This window comes from Cololabis saira, chromosome 17 (genome assembly GCF_033807715.1).
Source record: "Cololabis saira isolate AMF1-May2022 chromosome 17, fColSai1.1, whole genome shotgun sequence".
In the NCBI taxonomy this organism is placed as follows: Eukaryota; Metazoa; Chordata; class Actinopteri; order Beloniformes; family Belonidae; genus Cololabis; species Cololabis saira.
The window spans coordinates 18,357-33,819 of NC_084603.1; the positions used below are offsets into that span (position 1 = coordinate 18,357).

Genomic DNA, 15,463 nt, shown 5'->3' on the forward strand with positions numbered 1-15,463 from the left:
TGAATTAATCGCGTAATTTTGGAGCAATATATGCCATTCCTTCGAGAATTAATACGGCCCGAACCGTATCGTGCACCCAGATGTGTTATACATCAAAATGTGCGTCTCCATCCTGCGACTACACGCATTACTTTTCTCTTTCAAAAGTGTTACCGTGGCGACGCTAGACGCCCACAAGCGCACCCCCCCTTCATCTGATTGGTCCATATTTGATAGTTCCCCAAAAGGCACCAAATTTGGCATGCAAGCCAGGCCTGGCGGTAAATTTGATATTTTATGGTTTACATTAATGGGCGTGGCAAAATGGCTCAACAGCGCCCCCCGGAAAACTTTGTGCCTCAAGCCCCACGATACGGTTTGACGTACATGCACGAAAATCGCTACACACCTGTATCATGGCACAACTTCAAGAAAAGTCTCTTGGAGCCATGGCCGAAACCGAACAGGAAGTCGGCCATTTTGAATTAATTGTGTAATTTTGGCGCAATTTATGCCATTCCTTCGGCAATTAATACGGCCCGAACCGTAATGTGCACCCAGGTGTGTTATACATCAAAATGTGCGTCTCCATCCTGGGACTACACGCATTACTTTTCTCTTTCAAAAGTGTTACCGTGGCGACGCTAGGCGCCAAAAGGCGCGCCCCCCCTTCATCTGATTGGTCCATATTTGATAGTTCTCCAAAAGTAATCAAATTTTGCATGCAAGTCAGACTTGGCGATACATTTGATATTTCATGGTTTGCATTAATGGGCGTGGCCTAACGGCTCAAGAGCGCCCCCTAGAATACTTTTATCTGCCATAACTTTTGAATGGTTTGACATAGGAAGTTGTGGGTGGTGTCATGGGACTCAGTAATGAGTCCTTAAGCTCCGTTGGCCTTAATTAGCCCCGCCCCTTCTTCTGATTGGTTGTCCCTTTTTTCTGCTATAACTTCTTAATGGTTTGACTCCCGCTTCCTGATTCAAACGTCTGCCGGCCCCGCCCCCCGACCAATCAGTGGCGAGTAGGGTGATGACGGCCCCGCCCCCCGACCAATCAGTGGCGAGTAGGGTGATGACGGCCCCGCCCCCCGACCAATCAGCTGTTGTAATGTGGTGACGTTAGAAACAGTCCCGTGCTCAGCCCGGTTAGAACCTCGGTAATGGTTACAGAAAAAGTAATAATAAAATAGTAGTGTTTTACTAATATTTATACCTTACAAATACTTAAAAAATTAGGAAAAAAAAGTTCCAGACATAATATCGCTATCTTGGTCTGTCCTAAGCCAGTAAGTCAAAGTGAGGTATCAGATGAGATATAGCTCAACCAGATCATTGCGGTCTTTGTTGCCGGTGGTTGGGAGTTCGAGCCTGGCAGGATGCTGAAAATTTTTTAAGCAAATTTTGTGTTTTTTTTTCATCAATATGTGCGTCTCTTTCCTGCGACGACGCACATTACTTTTCTCTTTCAAAAGTGTTACCGTGGCGACGCTAGACGTGAAAAAGCGCTCGTCCCCTTCATCTGATTGGTCCATATTTGATAGTTCTCCAAAAGTAATCAAATTTTGCATGCAAGTCAGACTTGGCGATACATTTGATATTTCATGGTTTGCATTAATGGGCGTGGCCTAACGGCTCAACAGCGCCCCCTAGAATACTTTTATCTGCCATAACTTTTGAATGGTTTGACATAGGAAGTTGTGGGTGGTGTCATGGGACTCAGTAATGAGTCCTTAAGCTTCGTTGGCCTTAATTAGCCCCGCCCCTTCTTCTGATTGGTTGTCCCTTTTTTCTGCTATAACTTTTTAATGGTTTGACTCCCGCTTCCTGATTCAAACGTCTGCCGGCCCCGCCCCCCGACCAATCAGTGGCGAGTAGGGTGATGACGGCCCCGCCCCCCGACCAATCAGTGGCGAGTAGGGTGTTGACGGCCCCGCCCCCCGACCAATCAGCTGTTGTAATGTGGTGACGTTAGAAATAGTCCCGTGCTCAGCCCGGTTACAACCTCGGTAGAATGGTTACAGAAAAAGTAATAATAAAATAGTAGTGTTTTACTAATATTTATACCTTACAAATATTTAAAAAATTAGGAGAAAAAAGTTCCAGACATTATATCGCTATCTTGGTCTCTCCTAACCCAGTAAGTCAAAGTGAGGTATCAGCTGAGATATAGCTCAACCAGATCATTGCGATCTTTGGTGCCGGTGGTTGGGAGTTCGAGCCTGGCAGGATGCTGAAAATTTTGTAAGCAAATTTTGTGTTTTTTTTACATCAAGATGTGCGTCTCTTTCCTGCGACGACGCACATTACTTTTCTCTTTCAAAAGTGTTACCGTGGCGACGCTAGACGTGAAAAAGCGCTCGTCCCCTTCATCTGATTGGTCCATATTTGATAGTTCTCCAAAAGTCACCAAATTTTGCATGCAAGCCAGGCCTGGTGATACATTTGATATTTCATGGTTTGCATTAATGGGCGTGGCCTAACGGCTCAACAGCGCCCCCTAGAATACTTTTCTCTGCCATAACTTTTGAATGGTTTGACATAGGAAGTTGTGGGTGGTGTCATGGGACTCTGTAATGAGTCCTTGACCTTCATTGGCCTGAACTAGCCCCGCCCCTTCCTCTGATTGGTTGTTCCTTTTTTCTGCTATAACTTTTGAATGGGTTGACATAGAGAGTCGTGGGTGGTGTCATTTCTGATATGCTTATGGGGGGCGGTGGACGTGAGTGCGAGGGCCCGTTCATCGCTGCTTGCAGCTTTAATTATTATTATTTTATCGGTTGGACAAATAGTCGTTATGTTTATAACTGCATGACAATGTTTTATGTAGGTAAAATAAAACCTCATTAAAGTTCATAATTATGACCGGTCATTTTTATTCTATCAGCTTTTTTATATGCAGATATTTAATGAAGACATAACACAACTGCATGTTCCTCAAAGTGGCTGAGTTTGCTGTTAATGTCTTCTTCTGAGTCTTCCTCTGATGTTTCTGCAGATACACAGGTCTCCTGTCAGGTCAGCAAGACTTGTATCTTACCCTGCAGTTTCACAGCTCATGATGACGTTATCATCCACTGGATTCAAGAGACTCCACCAGAGTCCCGGGTTCAAGAGACTCCACCAGAGTCCCGGGTTCACTCCTACCATCACAAACAAGACCGACTGGGAGAGCAGCACCAGAGGTTCAGAGGAAGAACATCTCTGTTTAAGGACCAGATCTCTAGAGGAAACGCTTCCCTGCTGCTGAGAGGAGTGAAGGTTCAGGACCAGGGCAGATATCTGTGTAACGTCAGCACCAACACTGGAAATAACGAGAACTTCATCCACCTGAATGTGAACGGTATGTGGAGAATAAAAACCTCAGCAGATTCAGATGTTTGAATCCATTTTTCAGGTTGTTTTTTTGTAATAAACCGAATAGAACATATATTTACTGGTGCAGGAACAATGAAACACAATTTAGCAGTTTTTCCTTATTAGCATATTGTAACAGAACATCATTAACTCACTGAGTTTGTCTCAGACATAAAATAGCTGTTATAAAGTTAAAATAACTGCTAAAGTGGTTGTTAATCTCATAACGCAGTACCTCAACTTCCAGTTGTACGTTCTTGACACGTCTGTGACTAACATCTACTTCCTTTGTTTGTAAAGTAGGATGGTCTTCTAAAATATAAATAAAAATAAAAAGCCACATCAATCAAAACATCAATATGTACACTATACAGTATACAAGACAGAAACAATATTTACAGACATGAAGATATTGCACTAATATCTGAGAAGCTGACGCCTGAAAGTTCAGCAGAGTGACGGTCTGAGGGAAGAAAGTGTCTCTGTGACGGAGGTTTTGGTGAGCAGTGATCTGCAACTCCTACCAGTCGGGGGATGTTTGAAAAGTTTGCGTACGGGATGTGAGGGATCTGCAGAGATGTTCCTAGCTCTTTTCCTGACCCTGGACCAGTACAGGTCCTGGATGGAGGGAAGGTCGGCCCCAATCATTTATTTTGCAGACCGTACTGTTGGTTGCATCTGTACCGGTCCTGTTTGGTGGCCGATCCAAACCAGACTGTGATGGAAGAGCAGACTGGATGATGGTGGTGTAGAAGGTGATCAGCAGCTCCTGGGGCATTGATGTAATCATGCAATCAAAGATACGTCAACTGTACAGCCAATGTGACTCTGGAAAGACTTACTTTCATCCTGAAACGTAAACGCTGTTGATGTTGATGGCAGAAGCATCCATGACATCAATTCTGGACTCCAGACAGGACTTTTAGGGCTGGAACCATCGTCTATTAGTCGCATTTACACTTTTTCAAAAAAAAAAGCAAAATTAAACTGCTGCTGGGGGGTCGATGTTTCCATTGGTGTTTCTTTTTGTGAGCGTAACTCTCCTAGTTCTCTCTCCACATCCGTAACTCTTTGTATCTCATCCTGTGAGACTTCTCTTCCAACAAAGATAAAGAAGATCTCAACTTTGAACAAATATTGAACATATATTGAAGAATATGAACAAAAATCTCTTTAGTTTTGTACAAATAATTGTAACTGCCACCATCCCTGTTGTGAAAACAGTCAACAGAAGAACAAGAAGGCAACGGATCATTCAAATGATTATTCAGAGGTAAAGTCCTGATGTAATGCAGTAATGCATAGTGATTAAGTAGTGTTACAGCACAACTACAACGTATAAATGAGACCAAAAACAGCTGGAAACTCCATTTTGATGACTTTAATTTGACCGACTGTCACATCCAGTTATGCAGGGCACGTGCAAATGCAAAAAAAGTGTTTCCACCAGACTTTTACGATAAACTTGATTATCTAAACGTCTGAATAATCATCTTGTGAAAGCGTAAAAAGGTTTTAATTTCAAGTGTTTCCAGTACAGGTTTTACTTTTTGATATTTAAGGCCTGTTTACCGGACGACGCTGAGACGGTAAAACGCAAACATTATATTGCGTCCTGGCCTCTCGTTTACACGGAAACAGAGTTTTGGGAGGAAAAAAACACCTGAAAAGATTTGACAACAGCCTGCAGAGGGACATTTTTTTCAACTCAAGGTGAGACCTGTCAACTGAGAGCTGTCAACTGATCACCACCTGGTGGTGAGTTGGATGCGCTGGCGGAGGAGGAGGTTGGACAGACCGGGCAGACCCAAACGGATTGGGAGGGTCTGTTGGGAACGTCTGGCCGAGCCCTCTGTCAGGGACATCTTCAATTCCCACCTCCGGGAGAGCTTCTCTCTGTCAGGGACATCTTCAACTCCCACCTCCGGGAGAGCTTCTCTCAGATCCCGGGGGACATTGAGTCAGAGTGGACCATGTTCTCTGCCTCCATTGTCGACGCGGCGGTTCGAAGTTGTGGTCGCAAGGTCTCTGGTGCCTGTCGTGGCGGCAATCCTAGAACCCGGTGGTGGACACCGGAAGTACAGGATGCCGTCAGACTGAAGGAGTCCTATCGGGCTATGTTGGCCAGTGGGACTCCTGACGCAGTAGATAGGTACCGGCAGGCCAAGCGAGCCGCGGCTCGGGCGGTCCTGGAGGCAAAAACTCGGGTCTGGGACTAACTACAGGGGGATCACACTTCTCAGCCTCCCCGGGAAAGTCTACGCCAAGGTACTGTAGAGGAGATTATGGCCGATAGTTGAACCTCGGATTCAGGAGGAACAATGCAGTTTTCGTCCCGGTCGTGGACCACTGGACCAGCTCTATACCCTCTGCAGGGTGCTCGAGGGTTCATGGGAATTTGCCCAACCAGTCTACATGTGTTTTGTGGATCTGGAGAAGGCATTTGACCGTGTCCCTCGTGCCATTCTGTGGGGGGTGCTGAGTGAATATATGGAGTCCGGGGCCCTCTACTAAGGGCTGTCCGGTCTCTGTATGATCGAAGCAGGAGTCTGGTTCGCATTGCCGGCAGTAAGTCAGACTTGTTCCCGGTGCATGTTGGACTCCGGCAGGGCTGCCCTTTGTCACCGGTCCTGTTCATAATTTTTATGGACAGGATTTCTAGGCGCAGCCAGGGGCCGGAGGGGATCCGGTTCGGGAACCACAGGATTTCATCTCTGCTTTTTGCAGATGATGTTGTCCTGTTGGCTTCATCAGACCGGGACCTTCAGCATGTGCTGGGCGGTTTGCGGCCGAGTGCGACGCGGCAGGGATGAGAATCAGCACCTACAAATCCGAGGGCATGGTTCTCCATCGGAAAAGGGTGGCGTGCCTTCTCCGGGTGGGTGGAGAAGTCCTGCCTCAGGTGGAGGAGTTCAAGTATCTCGGGGTCTTGTTCACGAGTGCGGGAACGATGGAGCGTGAGATTGACAGGCGGATCGGTGCAGCGTCCGCAGTTATGTGGTCGGTGTACCGGACCGTCGTGGTGAAGAAGGAGCTGAGTCGAAAGGCGAAGCTCTCGATTTACCAGTCAATCTACGCACCTACCCTCACCTATGAACTCTGGGTAGTGACCGAAAGGACAAGATCGTGGATACAAGCGGCCGAGATGAGTTTCCTCCGCAGGGTGGCTGGACGCTCCCTTAGAGATGAGTTTCCTCCCTTAGAGATGAGTTTCCTCCCTTAGAGATGAGTTTCCTCTGCAGGGTGGCTGGACGCTCCCTTAGAGATGAGTTTCCTCCCTTAGAGATGAGTTTCCTCCGCAGGGTGGCTGGACGCTCCCTTAGAGATGAGTTTCCTCCGCAGGGTGGCTGGACGCTCCTTAGAGATGAGTTTCCTCCGCAGGGTGGCTGGACGCTCCCTTAGAGATAGGGTGAGGAGTTCGGTCACCCGGGAGGAGCTCGGAGTCGAGCCGCTGCTCCTTCACATTGAGAGGAGTCAGCTGAGGTGGCTTGGGCATCTGTACCGGATGCCTCCTGGACGCCTCCCTAGGGAGGTGTTCCAGGCATGTCCCACCGGGAGGAGACCCCGGGGAAGACCCAGGACACGCTGGAGAGACTATGTCTCTCGGCTGGCCTGGGAACGCCTCGGACTCCCCTCGGAAGAGCTGGAGGAAGTGTCTGGGGTGAGGGAAGTCTGGGCATCCCTGCTGAGGCTGCTGCCCCCGCGTCCCGGGAACGGACAAGCGGAAGAAGATAAGTGAGTGAGTGAGAGGGTGAGACCTGTCAGGAACTGGATTGATTTGGCTTTTAGAATCTCTTAATCTTTTTTGGCCTCTAAACATAGATGACTACACACACAAAAGAGGTCTTTTTAACTGAAACACTCAGAAATAAGAAAAAAGTAATAATACTTTGCGCGTCCTGGAGCGACGCGTCTCCCGCTTAACACGGCGGTCTGCTCTCGTACAGATCTCCTTAGGAGAGACAGCTCTGGCCCACAATAGAGCGTCCTAAGTCTATTTTAGTTTTGGAGACCAATATGGTCCCCCGGGTGGCTGCAGAGAAGGTCAGTTTTTACTCGTGTGCACCTCTGACTCTCCACAGCTTCCTGTTAGTTGAACCAGAAATCTGTGCCGACGTTCCCTCCATTCGGACCCCGTACCAGCGTAGGGTCAGGAAACAGGTGGGGACAGTTCTGCAGACCCCTCTCATGTGACTCCACTCTTTCTTTAGCGCTACAGACCAGAACAAAGTCCACGTTACTGCAGACCTCAGCAGTGAAGTGATGGGATACCGATGATGGTTTCAGCCTTGAAACTCGCTTCTTCCAGTTACGACTGTTGGCCAAAGTGAAGCCATATTTATGTTTATAATGATTTTGGAAGAGTCATACATGCTTTTATAGCTACACTTCTGGATGGCTGTAATTCCTGTATGCTGGTTTAGATCAGTTAATCCTTCAACTTCAGTAAATCCAGAACGCTGCAGCTCTAAACTGGAACCAGAAAATGTGAGCATATTACTCCAGTTCTGACATTCCTCCACTGACTTCCTGTCCATTTTAGAAGTTTTTAAGGCTTTAAATGCACTGGTACTATTTTCATCTTTATATCTCAGGGCACAACATCCAATCAAATGGTCTTTACAGTTCTCAGATCAATACTCAGAGGCGACCGGGTCTCTTTGGTAGATGGTCCCATTTCCTGGAACAATTTACCTTTTTGTGAATTAGAACAACTCAAACTGTTGCATTTAAATCTCTGCTGACAACTCATTCCTACTCGTTGGAATTAAATTCAAGTTGAGATTTAGACTTCTTGTTTTTATATATCATCTTTAGTTGTGCTTTAACTGATGTAGTTTGAGGTGAATTATTGACAGGATATTGTTTTATTCTAGCTGTAAAAGCAGTTTGGTAAGCCTTGGTGTTTTTAATATAAATACATTTGACCTTAACTTTGAAAGAATGACCAGAAAAGTCTGTTTGCAACCGAGACTGAAGCGTGTGAAGTAAACAGGGTTTCAGTGACATGAACAACATTAACAACTACATATTTGTCCTCCAGCTCCAGTCCAGCACATCAACATTGAACAGGTACAAAATAAAATCACCTGCAGCTCAGAGGGAATCTTTCCTGAACCTGGACTCATCTGGACCACCGATCCTCCATCCAGCATGAACCTGCAGAACCCACCAACAGTCCAGCAGACTGAACAGCAGCTTTACAGCATCAGCAGCTCTCTGGTACTTTCAGACGGAGATACTGACCTGGACTACATCTGCACCGTCAGCAATCCAGCAAACAGCAGGAGATCCACTTTGCTTCAACCAGGTAGAAATGACATTTAAATGTTTATGTGGTGGCTCTCAGTGCCACGAACACCTTAACGAGATGTTCATGTCGTCTACGAAAGCTTTTGTCCTGACAACTGATGTTTAGTTTTCTTTCGTTTTGGGTTTCCATCATTCCATGTCATGTTTACTGTAATTTCAGCTGTTATAAGTGGATCAAACACTGAAACATTCATCTCCTGCTCAACCGCCAATTATCCAATAAAGTATCTCACCTGGACATTTAACCACAAAGAGATCATCCTGACCCAGACGGGACATGAAGGGCTCTACGAAACTTCAGAGAGGTGGAAGCAGCACGTGATGACTGTATCAAGGACAGGAAGTCTCACTCTGAAGCATTTAACTTCAGACCAGACAGGAACATACAAATGTGAACTCAGGGATGAAGAGGAAACATACGTGAAATACACCTTTCTTCACATAACAAAAGGTAAAATGATTAAAAGTGGTCACACAGTGTTAGAGTCAGAATGAAAAGAGTTTAGTTTTGGTCATGTCTCATGTTTAACTTTAATATTTAAAAGGAAAGGGCATTTCCCCTGTGCAAAGCTGCTTTACAATCCCTTGCAATTGTTTAGAATAAGAGGGTTTTTTGTCAAAATCTGAAGTAATATTGGTGGCTCTATATTACTTGATTTTCATCTTCTTGGAAATTCTGAAGATTTGGTGTATTTTTTGGAACCAAGAACATTGCTGAAGACCTGGGACCACACCCGAATTGTTTGGATACAGAACACATTATAAGTCTACCGAGAAGAACTTTCTTTTTTTCTCTTTTTGATCTTCTTGGAGAGAGATGTCGACAACAATCAAGAAACTTGCAGAAGAACTAGAAGAGATCAAAAAATCACTAAACTTTATGTCTGAGGAGATCAGTAAAGTGGTGAAACAGCAAGTCAACCTTATGGGCCTAATGGAGGAGGTTTGTGAACTGAGGACTACAATCAAGCTAAGAGATGAGAAGATTGAAAGGCTGGAACAAAGAATTGATGACTTGGAGCAGTATTCCCGTGCTGATGACCTCATAATTACTGGGCTGGCTACCAAACACCGCAGCTATGCCACGATTTTACCCAGTGACCAACTTGGGGAGGACGCGCCAAGTGAGGAGCAGCAAACACTGGAGCAACAAGTGGTCCAATTCATGAACAGTAAGAACATTCACTTAGAGAGTCAACAAATCCCAGCCTGTCACATTCTTCCACGCAAAGATAAAACAAACACACCTGCCATTGTAGTCAAGTTTGTCAACAGGAAACATAAGGTTGAAATGATGAGACAGGCAAAAAAGCTTAAAGGGACTGGGGTGTATGTCAATGAGCACTTGACAAAGAAAAATGCTGAGATAGCTAGAAACTGCCGTCTTCTTAGGAAGCAGAACAAAATCCAATCCACATGGTCAAGGAATGGAAAAGTGTTTGTAAGGCTAAATGGTCCACCTGAACAAGCCAAGGTGCAGGTGATACGAAATGTGAGAGAGCTTGATCATTATAACTGATCAAGTTTGTTAAAATATGTTTGAAAGCTGTTTGAGGAGCTTGGTTTTGTTTTGATTTGCAATTACTTTCTGTTGAATGACTAAAGATTCTCAATTTTCTGTTGAGGAAGATAGCGTTCTCCTTGGGAATGTAAACTCCCAAGTTAAAAATGTAAATGAGGAGCTACACTTTTTTGAGTCTAACTGAACATAAATTATTTAGTTATGACAACAATTTTGACCCTGAGGAAAATGTATATGATGAATATAATTTTAGTTCTGAATATTACTCGGAGAATCTGTTTGAAAATGTTAATTTGGAGGGTTTCTCAGTAATACATTTTAACAGCCGAATTCTATATGCACATTTTGAAGAAATAAAAGAGTATTTGGAAACCATCAAGCACAAATTTAATGTGATTGCTATAAGTGAGACTTGGATAACAGAAGAAAAAGGAGCTGATTTTGTGTTAAAAGGTTATGATATTTTTTGTGTAAACCGGATAAATAAAACCGGTGGCGGAGTTGCTTTTTTTGTACAGAAAGATTTCCAATGTAAGGTAATTGATACTACAACTATTGATGAGGTCATGGAAAGTTTGACAATTGAAATACAGAGTGACAAAGTCAAGAGTATTTTTTGAGTTGTGTATATAGAATGGAACAGTTTATGAATACCATAGTTGATATTTTTGGAAAATTTTGTGATAAAAAATCTTATTTTGTTTGTGGAGACTTTAATGTTGATCTTTTGAAATGGAAGGAATGGAAAACCAACAAATGACTTTTGTAATACAATGTTTAGTTTTGATTTAAGGCCACTCATTAGCAAACCTTCTTGGATAACTAAAGAAAGTGCTACACTCATTGATAATATTTTTTCTAACATTCATGGCCCGGTAAAAAGTGGTATAATGTTAAGTGATATTAGTGATCATTTTCCCATATTTGTGGGTCTATATAGTTTAAAGGTTAAATCTTCTGTTGGCTTGAGTGAGCAAACTTGTAAAATGGTAAGAATAAGGACCCAGGAAAGAATTGAGGCTTTAAAGATGGACTTAACACACTGTAATTGGAATGAGGTCTATGTTGAGGATCCTACTCAGGCCTATGACTCATTTCTGTCTATATTTTCAGAGCTATACAACAAACATTGTCCTATTAGAAAGTGTTGGGTGAAGGGAAAATATAATGGGAAACCATGGATGACTAAGAGCCTACAAAAGGCATGTAAAAAGAAAAACGTTTTATATAAGAAATTTTTACAACTAAGAACCACTGAAAGTGAGAAAAATATAAGTTATACAAGAATACACTTACTACTATCATGAGAAGACAGAAGATGGAATATTACAACAAATTACTAGAGGACAGTAAAAACAATATTCAAAAGACTTGGAAAGTAATTAATCATATTATCCGAAATAGACACAACAAATCAGAATACCCAAGCTATTTTTTGAATGGCTCAGGGGATACAGTAGATAGTTTGAATAATATTGCTGAAGAGTTCAATAATTATTTTGTTGGAGTTGGTTGTAACTTGGCCAGTAAAATTAGAGTGTCTAAGGATAAACAAAATAGGTTTGATGAACTCATTAAAGGAAACAATAATACCATGTTCCTTCATGGAGTTGATGAAACTGATGTAATTGAGATTGTAAAAAAATTCAAGAATAAATCATCAAATGATATACATTTCATTGACATGGTAATTGTTAAAGAAGTTATTGGCCAAATTGTAAGCCCTCTGACCTGTATATGCAATCTGCCTTTCCAAAAGGGTGTTTTTCCAAATGATATGAAAATAGCGAAGGTTATACCCGTATTCAAACATGGAGATAAGCATTGCATTGATAATTATAGACCAGTGTCCCTTCTCCCCCAATTCTCAAAAATATTAGAGAAATTATTTGTTAAACAAATTGATTTTTTTATAGATAAATATAAAATATTGAGCGAACATCAATATGGTTTTAGGGAGAATAGAAATACAGAATATGCAGTAGTGGAGATGGTAGAAGAAATAGCAACATTATCCCGGTTGAGTGAACGCTGGCACGTTTGGCTGCCCCTGCTCTCCGGTTGTTTTTAAAAGTTTTTATGATTCCACGCATCGTCTACAGCAGACCATCTACTTCAATCGGAACCTGGTACTGTTGTTGCATGCCACGGGACTATCATAGAAACATACTGTATCACCAGTTTTGTATTCTCCGGGCAAACTCGTAGCGTGCTGGGGTTCCCTACCTTGAATACCCGGCTACTGCTGCTGCTGCTTGGCTCACCATCCCGTGGACCATGGCGCTGATCCACAAGCTCGCTGTGAGCCTTGTGCTCCTGTGGACAGTTTTGTCCCTTTTAATTCATCCAGCATCTACATTGATCCAGTACATGAGCGCGGAGCTCCTCCAACTCCGGTTCCTCCGCCCCGCCGCTCCCCCGTCTGTGCTGCACCTTTTCCCGGACATCTCTCACCTCCCTCCCCGTCGGAGACACATCCACCACTATACTATCAACGACTCCCCTGCCATTCATTCCATCTGGTCCTCCGGTCGCCGTCGTCCTCCGAGAAACACCAGCAGGAAAGTGGATCACAGCGCGTTAGCCAGCCTAGCCAGGTCGGCTAGCGTTAGCTTCACCAAGTCAAATTTGGTCTCCTTAACACCCGCTCTCTTACTGGCAAAGGACAGCTACTCCAGGACCTCCTCACCGACCGTAAGCTCGACTGTCTCTGTCTCTGTGAGACTTGGCAAACCCCTGACGACTATTCACAACTAAACGAATGCATTCCACCTGGCTTTGTTTACACCAGCAAACCACGTCTCTCCGGAAGAGGAGGCGGTCTCGCGATCTTGCATCGCGAGACTTGGAAAGCTACTGTCGTTGCCATGCCAACTGAGTCACAATCCTTCGAGGCCGTGGCTCTGCAATTGAATGGACTCACCACACTTCTCACTCACATCTGTGCACTTTCACCCAATATAATTCTGCTTGGCGACATAATTCTTGCTCTGTCAGGCGACCTTGAGTGTCTTGAAAGGCGCCATATAAATAAAATGTATTATTATTATTATTATTATTATTATTATTATTATTATTATTATTAACAGCAATTGAAAATGATGAATATTCTGTTGGTATTTATATTGATCTACAGAAGGCATTTGACACTATAGATTATAGTATATTATTAAGAAAACTAGATAAGTATGGGTTTAGAGGTGTGGCTTATTCTTGGTTTAAGAGCTATTTGGAAAATAGACAGCAATGTGTACAAATCAATAACACTATGTCACAATTCAGGGAGGTCACCTGTGGCGTACCCCAGGGATCTGTGATTGGTCCAAAACTTTTTTTACTGTATATAAATGATATTTGTAATGTTATTGAATTGTTAAAATTTATTATTTTTGCAGATGATACAAATATGTACTGTTCTGGTGTGAAAAAATGTAAAGGAACTTCTGTGCTCAATTGAAAGGGAATTAAACATTCTTAAAACTTGGTTTGACGTTAATAAGTTATCACTTAACATTAAAAAAAACAAAATGTATGGTTTTTGGAAACCGAAAATAAATTTATGGGGATATTACATTAAAAATGTGTGATTCTGAAATTGAAAGAGTATTACAACATATTAGATACATAAAAGGAAATATTTCAAAGTCAATAGCAATCCTGTATAAGTCTAGAAATATATTAAATCATAAAGCACTACATTTAATTTATTGTTCATTATTATTACCTTATATATCATATTGTGTGGGAGTGTGGGGCTCGACGTATAAGACAACAGTAAATGCTATAGTGCTATTACAAAAACGAGCCATACGTATTATTAATAGAGTAGGATATTATGAACATACAAATCCATTATTTATAAAATCCCATATTATGAAATTTTATGATTTGGTTTATTATAAAATAATGCAAATAATGTATAAAGTTAGATTAAAGTTACTCCCTGTCTGTGTACAACGTTTTTTCTCAGTATATGAGTCAAATTATAATTTGCGTTTTGTTTGTAAATTTGTAATACAAAAAGCTAGAAAAGAGACTAAAAGGAGATGTATATCTGTTGTGGGAGTTAAATTCTGGAATGAAGCTAATATAGATTTACGAATGTGCAGCTCATTTTCAGTTTATAAAAAAAAGATTTTTAGAGCAATCTTTCAAAGTTACAATGGTTAACATTTGTTTTTGTTTGCTGCTGTTCTTTGATGTTTATGTGTATACATATATAAGGGTGTATATGTGTGTGTATATATGTGTGTGTATGTATGTATGTATGTATGTATGTATGTATATGTATGTATGTATATACATATATATATATATATATATATATATATATATATATATATATATATATATATATATATATATATATATATATATGTACAGTATATGTGTGTATATGTATGTATGAAATATATATATATATATATATATATATATATATATATATATATATATATATATATATATATATATATATATATATATATATTAAAAAAAAGTCTTACTATTATATATGTAAACCTTATTGGTCCTCCTCTTCTGTTTTTCTGGATTAGTTTCGCTATTGTTTGTTGGTATGTAGGACAGGCATTAATATAAGCACTATGCTTCTGCCTGTGCCTTTTCAGTCACTATTTTTTTTGATAATGTTTGTGTTCAATGTTTGTTTGGTGAAGTGACTGAATAAAGAATTTCAATCAATCAATCAAAGAGTGCTGCCTGTTTGGTTCTGTTCATGTCAAAAGTTGAACTGATGGTATGAACATCTGCATGACATCAGTCTGCTGCAGCAGTAAGTTGTCGGTGACGTAGATCGTCAGATCAACAGTCTTTGACCGTGAGTCACACAACTGCATCCATTTCCTGCTATAGATGGAGACTTTTAATGTTGCTAAATTATTCTGAATTATTTGTTTTAGTAAATAGTGGAAACATTCAAAGAACTCCTGTGTCACTGACCTTAGCTCAAGAACTCGTCATAAATCAATAAAACAGATTTAAGAAACTGCAGCTACAAACAGTAACAGAGAGTTGTGAAGGTTCATGTGTGAGGTGATCTGTTGAGACTCGGGTTCAAAAACAAAGAAACTGTCATTTTAATTATTGTTTTTTTTTGTTGCAGACTGGACCGGAGTTATTGTAGGAGTGGTGGGTTTGCTGCTGCTGGTGGTCTTGGTTTCTGGAGTCGTTGGTTACAAATACAGGAAAAGGGTGCAGGAATACAGGAAAAGGAGGAAAGAAAGGAAGAAGAGGAAAAAAATAGAAGGAGGTAAAGATATCGTTTCATGAT

General features: G+C 41.8%; 1 protein-coding gene across 5 annotated transcripts in view; it reads left to right on the forward strand.

Annotated features, from left to right (window-relative positions):
- Positions 1-15,463, forward strand: part of LOC133463981 (ribonuclease inhibitor-like) — a 135,778-nt gene that overhangs the window by 2,462 nt on the left and 117,853 nt on the right. For 3 of the 5 annotated variants that reach the window (XM_061745850.1, XM_061745852.1, XM_061745851.1), the window contains exons 2-5: positions 2,980-3,324; positions 8,383-8,649; positions 8,812-9,102; positions 15,296-15,442. In XM_061745850.1, the coding sequence (XP_061601834.1) occupies positions 2,980-3,324; positions 8,383-8,649; positions 8,812-9,102; positions 15,296-15,442 (1,050 nt within the window). Of the gene's footprint in view, positions 1-2,979; positions 3,325-8,382; positions 8,650-8,811; positions 9,103-9,464; positions 9,824-15,295; positions 15,443-15,463 lie in introns of those variants that run through there. The other 2 variants (XM_061745853.1, XM_061745854.1) reach the window with 2 other exon arrangements.